Source organism: Dreissena polymorpha, chromosome 9 (assembly GCF_020536995.1).
Source record: "Dreissena polymorpha isolate Duluth1 chromosome 9, UMN_Dpol_1.0, whole genome shotgun sequence".
Classification (NCBI taxonomy): Eukaryota; Metazoa; Mollusca; class Bivalvia; order Myida; family Dreissenidae; genus Dreissena; species Dreissena polymorpha.
In genome coordinates, this window is record NC_068363.1 from 18838504 (window position 1) to 18854777 (window position 16274).

At 36.6% G+C, this 16274-nt stretch overlaps 1 protein-coding gene across 2 annotated transcripts in view; it reads left to right on the forward strand.

The window, feature by feature from the left end:
* LOC127844148 (poly [ADP-ribose] polymerase 2-like) overlaps positions 1-16274 on the forward strand; it is a 56801-nt gene that overhangs the window by 25027 nt on the left and 15500 nt on the right. For both annotated transcript variants that reach the window (XR_008032582.1, XM_052374160.1), the window contains exons 10-13: positions 370-593; positions 5049-5112; positions 6001-6132; positions 6810-6934. Coding sequence is in view for 1 of the 2 variants with exons in the window: in XM_052374160.1 (XP_052230120.1) it covers positions 370-593; positions 5049-5112; positions 6001-6132; positions 6810-6934 (545 nt within the window). In the remaining variant the exon portion in view is untranslated. The remainder of the gene's footprint in view (positions 1-369; positions 594-5048; positions 5113-6000; positions 6133-6809; positions 6935-16274) is intronic.

The window sequence follows — 16274 nt, forward strand, 5'->3', positions numbered from 1 at the left end:
CTGATGGACCTGATCTCTCTTTTCTCAGTCCCTGATAGACCTGATCTCTCTTTTCTCAGTCCCTTTTAGACCTGATCTCTCTTTTCTCAGTCCCTGATAGACCTGATCTCTCTTTTCTCAGTCCCTGATAAACATGATCTTTCTTTTCTCAGTCCCTGATAGACATGATCTTTCTTTTTTCAGTCCGTGATATACATGATCTCTCTTTTCTCAGTCCCTGATAGACATGATCTCTCTTTTCTCAGTCCCTGATAGACCTGATCTCTCTTCTCTCATTCCCTGATAGACCTGATCTCTCTTTTCTCAGTCCCTGATAGACCTTATCTTTCTTTTCTCAGTCCATGATAGACCTGATCTCTTTTTTCTCAGTCCCTGATAGACCTGATCTGTGACATCAAGACGATGGAGGAGGCTGTGCTGGAGATGCAGTACGATGCCAAGAAGGCCCCACTGGGCAAGCTCACCAAGGACCAGATCAAGGCTGGATATGCCGCACTTAAGAAGATTGATGCCTGCGTAGAGAAGAAGGACTTTGGCTCAGCCCTCACACAGGCTTGTGATGAGTTCTATACTAGGATTCCTCATGATTTTGGGTATTTGTTTGTGTATATTTACGCCCCCCTTCAAAGAAAAGGGGGTATATTGTTTTGCACGTCGGTCTGTCGGTCGGTCAGTCGGTCCGTTCACCAAATGGATAACTCAAGAACGCTTAGGCCTAGGATCATGAAACTTAATAGGTACATTGATCATGACTGGCGGATGACCGCTATAGATTTTCAGGTCATTAGGTCAAAGGTCAAGGTCACAGTGACTCGAAACAGTAAAATGGTTTCGGGATGATGACTCAAGAACGCTTACACCTAGGATCATGAAACTTCATATGTACATTGATCATGACTGACAGATGACCCCTATTGATGTTCAGGTCACTAGGTAAAAGGTCAAGGTCACAGTGACTCGAAACAGTATAATGGTTTCCGGATGATAACTCAAGAATGCTCATGCCTAGGATCATGAAACTTCATAGGTACATTAATCATGACTGGCAGATGACCCCTATTGATTTTCAGGTCACTAGGTCAAAGGTGAAGGTCACAGTGACTCAAAACAGTATAATGATTTCTGGATGATAACTCAAGAACGCTTTTGCCTAGGATCATGACACTTCATAAGTACATTGATCATGACTGGCAGATGACCACTATTGATTTTCAGGTCACTAGGTCAAAGGTGAAGGTCACAGTGACTCGAAACAGTATAATGGTTTCAGGATAATAACTCAAGAACGCTTACGCCTAGGATCATGAAACTTCATAGGTACATTGATCATGACTGGCAGATGACCCCTATTTATTTTCAGGTCACTAGGTCAAAGGTCAAGGTCACAGTGACTTGAAACAGTTAAATGGTTTCCGGATGATAACTCACGAATGCTTAGGGTTAGGTCAGGAAAGATTGGTCAGGACTCTTGGTCAAAGTTCAAGGTCACAGTGACCTGAAGCCTCTACAACTGACAGCCCATTATGGAGGCATGCGTGTTTTACAATCAGCCCTTGTTAAGTTTTTGTTTTTAGCTCACCTGATTGCTCAGGTGAGCTTTTATGACCGGTCTTTGTCTGTTGTCTGTCCGTTTGTCCACATTTGTTCGTAAACACTCTAGAAGCCACATTTATTGTCCGATCTTCATGAAACTTGGTCAGAAGCTTCGTCCCAATAAAATCTCGATCGAGTTAGAAACTGGGTCGTGCCGGGTCAAAAACTAGGTCACTAGGTCAAAAAAGGAAAAAACTTGTAAACACTGTAGAAGTCACATTTCATGCCCAATCTTAATGTAATTTTGTCAAAATTTTTGTCTTAATGAGAGGTTGAGATCAAAAGTGGTTCCGGTCCGTTGAAAAACATGGCCACCAGTGGGCGGGGCAGTTTTCCTTATTTGGCTATAGAGAAACCTTTTAAACACTCTAGAAGTCACAATTTTTGCCTAATCATCATAAAAGTTGGTCAAAAGATTGGTTTTATTAATTTCTCGGACGAGTTCGAAAAAGGGTCCAGATTGGTGAAAAAACATGGCAGCCAGTGGGCGGGGCATTTTTCTCTATTATGTATATAGTGAAAACATGTGAACCAGTGATTTTTTTTGCTTTAATTTGTTACAGCCTGTGCCGTTTGAATTGGGAAAATTAGCGCGATAAACCGTGAAATTGGGAAAAATAGCGCGATAAACCATGATATTGGGAAAAATTAACCATTATAAATAGGTTTATAAGTAACAGAAGTGATATTGTTTTTAAGTGCATGTTCAGGGAGTTTTCTAGAAAAGGAGTCTGGTCAAATTGTTTTTTTTCTTTAATCAATAAAAGTGGCAAGTTTGGGAATGATATATGGACAAAAATGACTAAATTCAAGTTATATATTTTGTAAGAGGTTTAAAAAATAAAGTTGAGACCTAGATTTAAGAAATCATAATTAAGTTATATGAGACTTCTTTCTAAAAAAAAAAAAAAAAAAAAATTTTTTTTTTTTTTTTTTTTTTTTGGAAGTTGGGCTTTTTTGGGGAAATTTTGGTCAGAATTTTGGGAAAAAACGTGTATTTTTGCGATTGGGAAGCAGCCGAAATTCGGCTGTAAATTTGAGCAAAAAAAATCACTGTGAACACTCTAGAAGTCACATTTTTGGCCCAATTTTCATGAAATTTGGTCAGAACATTTGTTTCCTTGATATGAGAGTTGAGTTCGAAAATGGTTCCGGTCCGTTGAAAAACATGGTTGCCAGGGGGACAGGCAGTTTTCCTTATATTTATTTAGTAAAAAGGCTTGTAAACAATCATGAACTAAGGTCATGTTACATGCGAGACAACTCTTCTTAATATTGCATTTAAGTTTACAGTAGTTACTCCCCTTTGACTATTAATGTTTTCATAATAATACAGTGTATTTTCTAGAGGGCACATTTCTTTTCCGATCTTCATGAAATTTGGTCAGAAGCTTTGTCCCAATGATATCTCGGTCGAGTTCGAAACTGGGTCATGCTGGGTCAAAAACTAGGTCACTAGGTAAAAAAAAAGAAAAACCTTGTAAACACTGTAGAAGTCACATTTCATGCCCAATCTTCATGAAACTTTGTCAAAATGTTTGTCTTAATGATATAATGGTTGAGTTCAAAAGTGGTTCTGGTCTGTTGAAAAACATGGCCAGCAGTGGGAGTGGCAGTTTTTCTTATTTGGCTATAGAGATAACTTGTAAACACTCTAGAGGCCACATTTTTTGTCCGATCTTCATGAAACTTGGTCAGAAGATTTGTCCCAAAGACAAATGCCAGTGGGAGATGCAGTTTTGGCTATAGAGAAACCTTGTAAACACACTAGAAGTCACAATTTTTGCCCAATCATCATGAAAGTTGGACAAAACATTGGTTTTATTGAGACGAGTCGAAAATGGTCCAGATTGGTGAAAAAACATGGCCGCCAGTGGGCGGGGCATTTTTCTCTATATGTATATAGTGAAAACATGTGAACACTCTAGAAGTCACATTTTTGGCCCAATTTTCATGAAATTTGGTCAGAACATTTGTTTTCTTGATATGAGAGTTGAGTTCAAAAATGGTTCCGGTCCTTTGAATAACATGGCTGCCGGGGGGCAGTTTTCTTATATTTATATAGTAAAAAAAGCTTGTGAACACTTTAGAAGTCACATTTTTTGCCCAATCATCATGAAACTTGGTGAAATGATTGGTTTTATATATATCTCAAATGAGTTGGCAAATGGTCCCGATCGGTCAAAAAACATGGCAGCCAGGGGGGGGCAGTTTTCCTTATTTGACTAGAGAGAAACCTTGTGATCTAACACTATAGAAGTCTCATTTTTTGCCTAACCATCGCGAAACTTAGTCAATACATTGGTTTTATTGATTTCTCAGACAAGTTGGACGATGGCTCAGATCGGTGAAACACACTTTTTAGCTCACCTGATTGCTCAGGTGAGGTTTTAGGATTGGTCGTTGTCCGCCGTCTGTTTGTCCACATTTGGTTTGTAAACACTCTAGCATTAACAATTCTCAAGCATTCTTTATAAAAGTTGCTGAAAGATCTCAGTCAAGTTTGATAATGAGCAAAATCACATAATTAATGCCATAATTATTGCCCTTAGATTGTCCAAATTTTCATTATATTATACAAAATCCTTGTAAACACTCTAGAGGTCACAATTTTGTTTCAGATTTTATAAATCTTGGTCAAAATATTTATTTTTGTAAGCAAAGTTTGATGTTTGGTAAGGGGGGGTCAACTCAAAATATAGGTCACCAGGTAAAATCTGACAAAAACAAAAAACTTCATACGCCAGAGTTTTGGTTCAATTATGATGAAACTTGACCAGGATTTTTGTCTGGACAATATCTAGGTCAAGTTTGACGTTTGGTAAAGATTAAATGAACCGACTCCTCTCAGGTGAGCGAACTAGGGCCTTCTTGGCCCTCTTGTTGTTGATTTGGTATAAAATTTCGTCTTGTTTTCCTTATTATGGCTTTATAGTTAAATAGGTTGCATCAATTAAGTATGTAAAAATAGAATATTTTCTACAAAAAAATGGTAACAATAATGTCAATGTGTCAATTTTTAGCTCGGCTGTTTTCGGAGAAAACCCGAGGTTTTGTCATAGCCAGCTCGTCGTCTGCCATCCGCCATGATAAAACCTAAACATTGGCTCTAAAATCAAAGTGCTTCCACCTACAACATTGAAACTTTATATGTAGATGCACCTTGATGAGTTCTACATGCCACACCCATTTTTGGGTCATTAGGTCAAAGGTCACTGTGACCTCTAAAAAAAATCTGACAAGCTTTCATTTATTCAAAACTGCTTCCATAGCCGAGCGTTGGCATCCGTTATGCGGTGCTCTTGTTAGATTTTAATATAAAAGTGAATCATTGTGTTAGCCAAAACTTGCCAATTTATATAAACTCACCAGCAATGTGTATGCTCAATAATATCCACATTGCCCCCTCCATATTGTTCTGTGATGCTGAAACTGAGTCTGTTGTATTCTTTCAGTATGAGACCTCCAACAAAAATCACCACAAAGCAGGAAGTGAAGAACAAAATAGCTCTCCTGGAAGTAAGATGGTCCAGCATGAGTAGATCTGGAATAACATTGTTTTGGCTTTCTTAAACAATTCAAACAGAGTAATGGATGTTATAATCACTCTTGGTTTGTCAGGCACTCTTGAGAAAATGTTGTAAGCTTGTGTAGCAAACTTATTCCACAATACTTTGATTGAAACTTCAATTATGTCATCATATCGAGATGTAAATGTGGCGTATGCACATTCCTGTTCTTCATATACATGTAAATGACCACCATCTTTAAATTGATGCTAAATGGCCTAGGTATTCAAGCATTCAATACTATTTGATTGCGTTTACATCAAGAGATATTTTGGATATCTAGACTTAAATATTAATCCAATATTCAAAAGTCTTCATAAAATGGACTTTTTATACACTGTCAAAGAATCTTGACTTTGATAGTTAAGGTAAGGTGTTAATTGTAGCTGTAACATAAGAACACAGATTATAAATGAACAGCGTGTTTATTTTATGTTGAAAGTCCATCTGTGTCTTGATATTGTATTCTGAGTAGACTTTTATGTATAAACAATATAGAGCCTCAAATATGAGTATAAATTCACTAAAAACATTGGAATGTGAAACTTTAAAGATATGAATACACAATTCTCTCATCCATTTTATCCGTCATGGCATGAATTATTTTTGTAAGCCAATCATCTTCCAACATATGTCAGTATGGTTTATTGGATAGGCTGTCAGTCTTGCAACCTTAAGGTCTCGACTCATTTTGCCACCTGGAGATGTTTTGTGTGACTCAATATTTCAGGAAGTAAACTTTAGAGGGTCTCTATAGGTCAGAGGCTCTCAATGTAATCCCACACAAGTAAATGGGGTTCAATTAAGCAAAAACTGCAGCATCTCCTATGTTTGACAGGCCTTGGATGACATAGAGATTGCCATCAAGATGTTGAAGGAAGGGGACATGTCAGAGAACCCCGTTGATCGACACTACCATGCCCTGAAGTGTGATATGGAACCGGTTGATGCAACATCAGAAGAATATACGGTAAGCAATGCTGTTACTAGCCTGTCATTAAACCTAGGCAAACATTTAACATGTTAAAATGTGTAAACAAATTATCGCACTGTTCAATATTTAATATATTTGGCAATTGTGGATTGTCAAAAGTTCATTGTATTCTTAGCCATCCAAAAGCAATGTTTTGATTTCTGCTTGCCTCTGTAGTGTTATTAAACACCATTGTATACTCGGGAACATGTTGCCTATTTTTCCTAAAAATTTTATTTTTTTAATTTGTTAATTTTTTAGCTCGGCTGTTTTTGGAGAAAACCCCAGGTATTGTCATAGCCAGCTCGTCATCCGCCGTCCGCTGGCGTCATGCTAAAACCTTTACATTGGCTCAAAAATCAAAGTGCTTCCACCCACAACTTTGAAACTTCATATGTGGATGCACCTTGATGATTTCTAAACGCCACACTAGGGGTCACTAGGTCAAAGGTCAAGATCACTGAGATTTCTAAAAAAAAAAAAAAAATGTCTGACAAGCTTTCATTTATTCAAAACTGCACCGGCAGCCGAACGTTGGCACCTGTTATGCGATGCACTTGTACCATTAGAATGTTAGTTGTTTTATTACTTATTAATATTAATCGTTATTTATTTTTATCGTTTTATAGAAAATTCTTATAAATGACAGATGAATGATTTGATTATCTCCACAGATGATAAACCAGTACCTTCAGAACACCCATGCGACTACACACAACCAATACAGTATGAAAATACTTGACATGTTTTGTCTAGACAAGCATGGGGAGGCAAAACAGTTCAATGACGTTGGAAACAGGTACTGTAGTTGTAGACAATTTGTTGATGATCTGAAATTGAATCAATTATGGCATATTAACACTCTTTCATGTATGTCTTCTGCTAGGTTTTATCCAGAGCTAAAGGCCGAGGGATATAGAATCGGCGTTGTCTGTCAGTCGGTCTGTCCGTCTGTCCATGCGTCTGTCACAAAATTTATTGTTGGCGTGGGTTCAACAAATTTGCTTATTTTATTCATATACCTGGCAAAGTATCGTCTGGCCACTTAACCTATACTTAGTGCTACAAAAAAGCGAAATTGTCTGACAATAAATTGTATGAGAACATTTTCATGTTTTATCAAATCATGCCAATTAATTAATAGACCCTTTTCACAATAGGCCAAAATTGATAAGAGCGCAAAGTCACGTGACTCACAGAACTCCAGAACCAGGCTGAACTTGTATAAATTTCCAATACTCCCGCGCAACGCCGCATCTGATTGCAACCTTTCATTCTTTTGAACATTCGGCGATGTAACGACCTAGAAATCACAATATGACATTGTCAAAATAAGTTATATATATGTAATTCACCTTATAAGTGTCAATAGGTTAAATAAATTGTCTTGATAAAAGTACTTGTTTTTCGCCATTTTTTCACACTTTAACACGCTTTGTTAGAGCTTTTTTATCGCGCTGTTTGAAAAAAGATCTATCTTGATTATTGATACATCTGTGGTTAAATAGCCCCTGTGTTCCGGATAAATCCATTATCTCGTTATGATCAGATACTGTGCCGACAAATACTAAATAACAGCATGGTGTCAAAAGCCACCCGTGGTAGATGCCTGGTCATTGAACACCATGTTTGGTACCCCAATATCTTATCGTGGTAGAAGTATAACGTAGTCATTTATAAAACTAATGTAACGCCGTATACTCAAACTAAATACTGTATAGATATTAGCCGGTTTAATCATAATAAAACAGTGAATGCTGGACATTCGTCCTAGCCTATTTTTCACACAGGTGGACATTTGCTCCTATGTTTTTTGACAACCTGAACATTAGTGCCTTCGTTGTTTTGACAACGCGGATAATGATTCCTTCATAATTTTGAAAGCCCGGACATTTGTTCCTTCGGTATTTGGACAGCCCGGAGATTCGTTCCAGAATAATTGCTATCCTGGTCAGTATTATCACATTTTTGTCACAATAATACGGCACTCTGGACATTTTATCCGGTATTTTAATATGTCGTCATTAATATAGTTAAAAAAATAATTTTCTCATATTTTGTGTTATACTTTATATTGTTGTAAGATTTTAACGTGATGATGAGACTGATAACATTAAAAAATAATCGAATATATCGACTTACACTGAGATTTGTAAATTGCCAAAATGTTACAGAAATCAGGGCGTTAAAACTATGTAGGAGTATATAACATCCGGTCTGTCAAAATAATATTGGAACGATTTTCCGGGATGTCTAAATAGTGTGGTCCGGAATGAATGTCCAGGTAGTTAAAACAACGTATTGAACTAATGTCCGCCTTGTAAAAATTAGCGTAGCAACGATTTTCCTTTTGAAAGAATTTTATTTATTAGCTTTTATGCTTAACATGAAACCTATTTAGCGGGTACCGCTAAAATAAAACTCAGTAATTACATAGTCTAATAAAGAGTGTTCGTTAGTGCATGGAAGAAAACAATTAAAACAAGCATTATCATTGACCACACCGGGGTTAAAGAATGTTTCCGAATAATAAAGACACACACACACACACAAGAGAAATTTATGGCATGATGTGACATATATTTATAACTCATAGTCACGTTTTAAGAGAAATCAAGGTGCATGCATAGATAGTTCAGTTTGCTCCACGTTCTTTTTTCACATGTATAAAAGAATTCTTCAATATTGTCTTTCACTGTAAAAGAACATAAATTAAAGTTAAACAAAAAATGACACAACATTTAAATAGTTCATGTGCTTTGCAATTTCTATTGCCTTTTTGTATGATTGAGTGTACACACATTTTAGACGTTCAATCGTTGGTGAAAAATATTACAGACCAACAAAAATACCTTTGAGAATTTAAGTTATATAAAAACCTTTTGTATTATACGACTTGTGTATATGTTTGTTTTGTGCAATTATCAATGTTTATACTTCAGATCACATTTGCTCTGATGACAATGGGTATCTTGAATTTGAATCAAGATTAAATAAAATGTATATACACGTATACACTAGTGGTACTATATACTATGGCTTTGAAATATTACTTGGATGTGAGAATGTTTATTTCATATCCCCTCATCAATTTATTGACTAAACAACACATCCATGTTTGCATTTATTTGCCCTAATTGTAACCAGTGTCAGTGCTCATGAAAATTCTGAATGTAATTAGTAAAAATCTACTGGTTTACATTCATCGATATGCTCCGCCAAAGATATATACACGTTCAGCCTCACTCTGAAATTCGACGCGTCACGTGATATTTAAAAATAGCAACAGCAGTAGTATTGTGAAACTGGTCTATTGTGAACGATCATAATAACATAAATTTGACTGGTTGTGATTTACTTCTTTAGAGACACTACCCACTGTGTACTACTTAGGCAATAACACTGAGTCAGTTGTTGTCGACAACAAAACAGAATGAGTCACAAATGGAAAAAAGATGACGTTAGACCAAAAATTTAATGTGACTTTAAAACGACAACAATAAAAAAAGCACTATCAAATCATTTTTGTGCCCCCAGATCGAACGATAGGGGGCATATTGTTTTTGGCCTGTCTGTCTGTCATTCTGTCCCAAAACTTTAACCTTGGTTAAAGTTTTGCGATAACTTTTGCAATATTGAAGAAAGCAACTTGACATTTGGCATGCATGTGCATCTCATGAATCTGCACATTTTGAGCGGTGAAAGGTCAAGGTCAATGTCATCCTTCAAGGTCAAAAGTCAAAAAATACAATCCAAGGGATGTACAGTTCACTCTCGTTATCTCGACATCGGATATCTCACTATTCTCGATATGTCAAAGAAAGCTCAATGTCCCAACTTTTTTCCTTCTTTATCTATATAAATAAACATTGCATATCTCGATTTTCGTTATGTCGCATAATTTGTTATGTTGATATAAAATTTTGTCCCGAGTTCCGATTTTACATGCATTTACTGTGGTTTATCTCATAGTGCGAATAACTGTTCCAGTGTCGGCAAAAGGTGAGAATTTTTTTCTTTGATACTTCACCATCCCGCTTCGCCTGGCTGCTCCCGATACTGTGCGGTAGGAAATTGATCCGTTAATTGCATCAATAATCAAACGTGTGTAATGTCGTTAGCCGTACACACTTGAGTAAGGCCTGTCACTTTTACAGTCACTTTAACATCAATTAACTGCAATTAATACAAAGCATGTCGAAAGGCCGAAATACTAATTGTTTTAACAAACAACATTTCAAAATGCACTGAGTTATATTTTTACTAATAATCGATTGAACTTTGCATTTCAAACTTCAAAATGTACATGTAAAGTTCAGTATTCCGGAACGTGATTTACGCATGTTCAGATGGAAAACCCTCATCTAAATTGGACCTCGATTGCATCAAAACTTTAAATAGCAAAATTACCGGATGTTTACTCGACAGTTTAGAAAAATTATAACCGCATGTGTTCCTGCAATTCTGTTATACTTAAAACGACATTTTAAGCATTAAAATAGCAAAATTAATCGTGCCTCGTAAAAACGCGTATATATCAGGTAGAGAGTATAATGCCACACGGTGACTGCTTTAGTTAGACCACTTAGCAGGTATTTAGATGTTAAAAACAAGCTAAATGTTCGTCTCATTTTTTCTTTGAAAACGCCTTATCAATATCTCGAACTCTCGTTATCTCGATATTTTTTCTTGTTCCCGCCGACTTCGAGATAACGAGAGTGGACTGTAATAAGCTTTAAAAGGGAGCTAATTTCTAAACCTGCCAAATGATATATTGAAATTTTATTTCCAAGCGGTGCAAACGGGGGCATTGTGTTTTTGACAAACACATCTCTTGTTTTTTTTAACAAGTGTTAGCTTATAAATTCTATGTATGAAACTAAAAAAAGTTTCGATTTTTGCTTATTGTTGTATGCAACTTCACCATCAACAGTCAAGAAGTCACTCAAGTTTGATAAAAACATGAAAAATCACTTGGCCATTCATTTTTTATGCCCCCGGATCGAATGATCGGGGGTATATTGTTTTTGGCCTGTCTGTCATTCTGTTTGTCTGTCTGTCTGTCATTCTGTCCCAAAACTTTAACCTAGGTTAAAGTTTTAGGTTAAAGTTTTGCAATATTGAATAACTTTTGGAATATTGAAGATAGCAACTTGATATTTGGCATGCATGTGTATCTCATGGAGCTGCACATTTTAAGTGGTGAAAGGTCAAGGTCATCCTTCAAGGTCAAAGTTCAACAAAAAAGCAGTGCTTTAGGGGGCATTGTGTTTCTGACAAACACATCTCTTGTTTTTATGTACATTTGTGTTATTTTTTACTTTTAAAATTTTAAACTGCAATATATATGAAGATATAGAGAATACTAGGTTAGCGTTGAATACAGAGAAGTTTATGTTGCGAGGCTTAGAACGCTGGGAGCGCGAGCCTTGGCAAGCGCTTTCGGTGTTCGAGCCGAGCAACATAAACTTCTCTGTATTCAACGCTAATTCTAGTATTCTATTTATCCCAATTGATTTTTTTCAACGTGACATTTAACTAACCTTAGTCTAACAATTAGTTTAATTCATTCTTAAAAATCGCTTAAACTCTAACGAATTTAACCATGCGTAGTGATATAAATGTATTTGTTTTGGTACACAAAATAGTCTTTAAAAAATTCACACACAAACTGTAAAACTAGTAAAAATATCACCATATGCCTTGATTCAATTTTACGCAGCATGCGAATTGTAACACATTACGACCGCGAAAAGAAGATTTTACTTTAATATAATTCATTTTATTTTCGAAAGAAAATGATCAAAATCCAATATGGCGGCGATTGCTCCTGACAGAATGATGTCGATGTCAACATAGATTCTACATGTACACTATCGACGAGTAAACATACACTTGCAGCGACTGACACTTAATTTGACAAAATATGCAGGGCAATACGTTTTCCGACTTTGGACGACGAATTTAAGGACGCGCAGAACGTGGTTTTTTTTAGCTCATCTATTTTTTGAAAAAAATTATGAGCTATTGTCATCACCTTGGCGTTGGCGTCCGGTTAAGTTTTGCGTTTAGGTCCACTTTTCTCAGAAAGTATCAATGCTATTGCATTCAAACTTGGTACACTTACTTACTATATTGAGGGGACTGGGCAGGCAAAGTTAGATAACTCTGGTGTGCATTTTGACATAATTATGTGCCCTTTTTATACTTAGAAAATTGAAAATTTTGGTTAAGTTTTGTGTTTAGGTCCATTTTATTCCTTAAGTATCAAAGCTATTGCTTTCATACTTGCAACACTTACTAACTATCATAAGGGGACTGTGCAGGCAAAGTAATGTAACTCTGACTGGCATTTTGACAGAATTATGTTCCCTTTTTATACTTAGAAAATTGAAAATTTGGTTAAGTTTTGTGTTTAGGTCCACTTTATTCCTACAGTATCAAAGCTATTGCTTTCATACTTGCAACACTTATTAACTATCATATGGGGACTGTGCAGGCAAAGTTATGTAACTCTGACTGGCATTTGGACGGAATTATGGGCCCTTTATACTTAGAAAATTGAAAATTTGGTTAAGTGTTGTGTTTTGGTCCACTTAACCCCTAAAGTATCATAGATATTGCTTTCATACTAGGAACACTCGCAAACTATCATAAGGGGACAGTAAAAGGACAAGCTGCATAACTCTGGTTGTCATTTTTACGGAATTATGGCCCTTTTTTGGCTTACTTACTTTGAATATATGGTTAAATTTTGTGTTTCGATCCACTTTACTTCTAAAGTATCAAGGCTATTGCTTTCAAACTTTAAATACTTTCATGCTATCATGAGGTTGCTGTACCTGGCAAGTTGAATTTTACCTTGACCTTTGAATGACCTTGACTCTCAAGGTCAAATTATTAAATTTTGCTAAAATTGCCATCATGAGGTTACTGTACCTGGCAAGTTGAATTTTACCTTGACCTTTGAATGACCTTGACTCTCAAGGTCAAATTATTAAAATTTGCTAAAATTGCCATAACTTCTTTATTATGCCCCCCTTCAAAGGGGTATATTGCTTTGCACATGTCGGTCGGTCGGTCTGTCGGTTGGTTCGTTCACCATGTGGTTTCCGGATGATAACTCAAGAACGCTTGGGGCTAGGATCATGAAACTTCATAGGTACATTGATCATGACTTGCAGATGACCCCTATTGATTTTGAGGTCACTAGGTCAAAGGTCAAGGTCACAGTGAGCCGAAATAGTAAAATGGTTTCCGGATGATAACTCAAGAATGCATACACCTAGGATCATGAAACTTCATGGGTAGATTGATCATGACTCGCAGATGACCCCTATTGATTTTGAGGTCACTAGGTCAAAGGTCAAGGTCACGGTGACCCGAAATAGTAAAATGGTTTCCGGGTGATAACTCAAGAACGCATACGCCTAGGATCATGTAACTTCATGGGTAGATTGATCATGACTCGCAGATGACCCCTATTGATTTTGAGGTCACTAGGTCAAAGGTCAAGGTCACGGTGACCGGAAATAGTAAAATGGTTTTCGGATGATAACTCAAGAACGCATACGCCTAGGATCATGAAATTTCATAGGTACATTGATCGTGACTCGCAGATGACCCTTATTGATTTTCAGGTCAATAGGTCAAGGTCACAGTGACAAAAATCGTATTCACACAATGGCTGCCACTACAATGGACAGCCCATATGGGGGGCATGCATGTTTTACAAACAGCCCTTGTTTATGATTAGATTTTATTGATACTTTGACAAGACTACTCTTACCTGACATACCACAATAGACTCCACCCAAACCATCCCCCGTGCCCTCCCCCCTCCCCCCTTAATTTTTTTTCAGATCATCTCGCAAATGACCACCACACCCTCACTCTTTACCCCCCCCCCCCCAATTTTTTTTTTTTGAAACGGGTGAAAAACACAAATATTTATGCCCCCCTTCGAAGAAGAGGGGGTATATTGCTTTGCTCATGTCGGTCTGTCGGTCGGTCTGTCGGTCCGTCCACCAGGTGGTTGTAAGACGATAACTCAAGAACGCTTGGGCCTAGGATCATGAAACTTCATAGGTACATTGATCATGACTCGCAGATGACCCCTATTGATTTTGAGGTCACTAGGTCAAAGGTCAAGGTCATGGTGACCAGAAATAGTAAAATGGTTTTTGAATGATAACTCAAGAACGCATATGCCTAGGATCATGAAACTTCATGGGTAGATTGATCATGACTTGCAGATGACCCCTATTGATTTTGAGGTCACTAGGTCAAAGGTCAAGGTCACAGTGACAAAAATCGTATTCACACAATGGCTGCCACTACAACGGACAGCCCATATGGGGGGGGCATGCATGTTTTACAAACAGCCCTTGTTATTTTTATTATTTTATTTTTGAAATACCGTCAAACCAGCGCACCCAAGAATCCCCTCCCCCCACCCCACTATTTTTTTTTAAGATCATCTCACAAATGACCACCACACCCTCACACTATACCCCCCCCCCCATCCCCGCCCAAAAAGAAATGAATTTTTTTTTGCATTTTTTTTCCCGCATTTTTGGAAGATAATGTTATAAATGTCCACATCCCCACACTATTCACCCCTCTTCGCTCCACCCCACCATCCTTTGTGATTGAAATTGAGAGTCCCTTCACCTTTAAAAAGAAAATAGATGAGCGGTCTGCACCCGCAAGGCGGTGCTCTTGTTCATATAATGTTATGGGTATGCCTAGTGTGATCCAATGCATGTTAAAATCATTTCCCCGAGAACAGGGAACGACAAAGTACAAACAAAAACCAAAACACGTTCAAACTAGTATCTTACCTTTAATTATCCTTTTAAATCCATCTAATAATCCATTTAACTCAATAATTGGCGATTTTGCGTCTAGGGTCTTTAATAATTATTTTAGCATAGTCAAATAAAGACCCTTATGCCATCCTATCACTATTTTCAAATGAATTCGTTCAACTTTCTTATTCGTCACACGCTACGTCATGTACTCTATGAAAATTACTGCTGTTAAAATGAACCGGAGCAGTTTATCAAATAATAGCCGTTGGTAAACTCGGATGCATTTGCAGATTTCTGCATACAAACATAATTATGTTTAAACTTGCACAATGTTATTTGTCTATGATAAATGCCCTTATTGTGTACAAGAACATAATTTAATATATAAATACACAAAGAATGGAAAACATTCCATTACACAACAAATAAATTAATGGATAATACCCGTGTACAAAATGGGACGTTCCGAATTCCAGTGTGGTGCTATTTTTACCATCTTATACTTTACACAGCTCTATGCTTAACGTGAATTAAATCGGATAGCAAATATTGCAGATTATTTATGAGTTGTGCGATATTTGTATGGCTTGTTGTACATTCTTAAATGTCAAAAGTATATGCATGGATTATAAACAATGCACATTACACGAAATAAGGAAAATGTGACTAATAAACAATTCAAATATCGTATGTCCATATACAGTACATGTACATATGAAATAAGTCACGTTTATAATAAATGGTCAATTTTTTTTTGGAAAATGACGCAATAAGTGTCATTTTATGACGCCATCAATCAGCTGATTCATTATACGGATGGCAAAAAATTATGTCATATGACTAGATTTAAAGATTGAAGGTGGTATAATTTTGAAGCTAAAGTTTTCTCGACTTTATTAATTATGAAAAATCATTCAGTGGTAAAGTAAAAAGTAGTCTGTGCACGTGCCCTGTGCACGTGACAGGTATATTCCACAGTGTTGAATACATGTACAGGCTAGTATATTCCATAAGGTGTTATACCGTCAATGTCGCGTTGAAAATGGGATAAAAAAATGATACTTAATTTTCAAATTATTCCAATTTTAATTATACTTAATTTACAATTATTTCAATTTTAATACACCCTCATAATATGTATTACACTAAGATTGTATTTTACTTAATTTACTAAAAAAGTTAAGAATTTGTTAATTATACCATGCCTGAAACATTAAAGTAAATAATACTTTTTGTCCCCTACCGGTGAAACCGGAGGGGACTTACTGTTTGCGCTCTGTGTGTGAGTCTGTCACAATTTTCTGGATCCTGCGATAAATTAAAAAG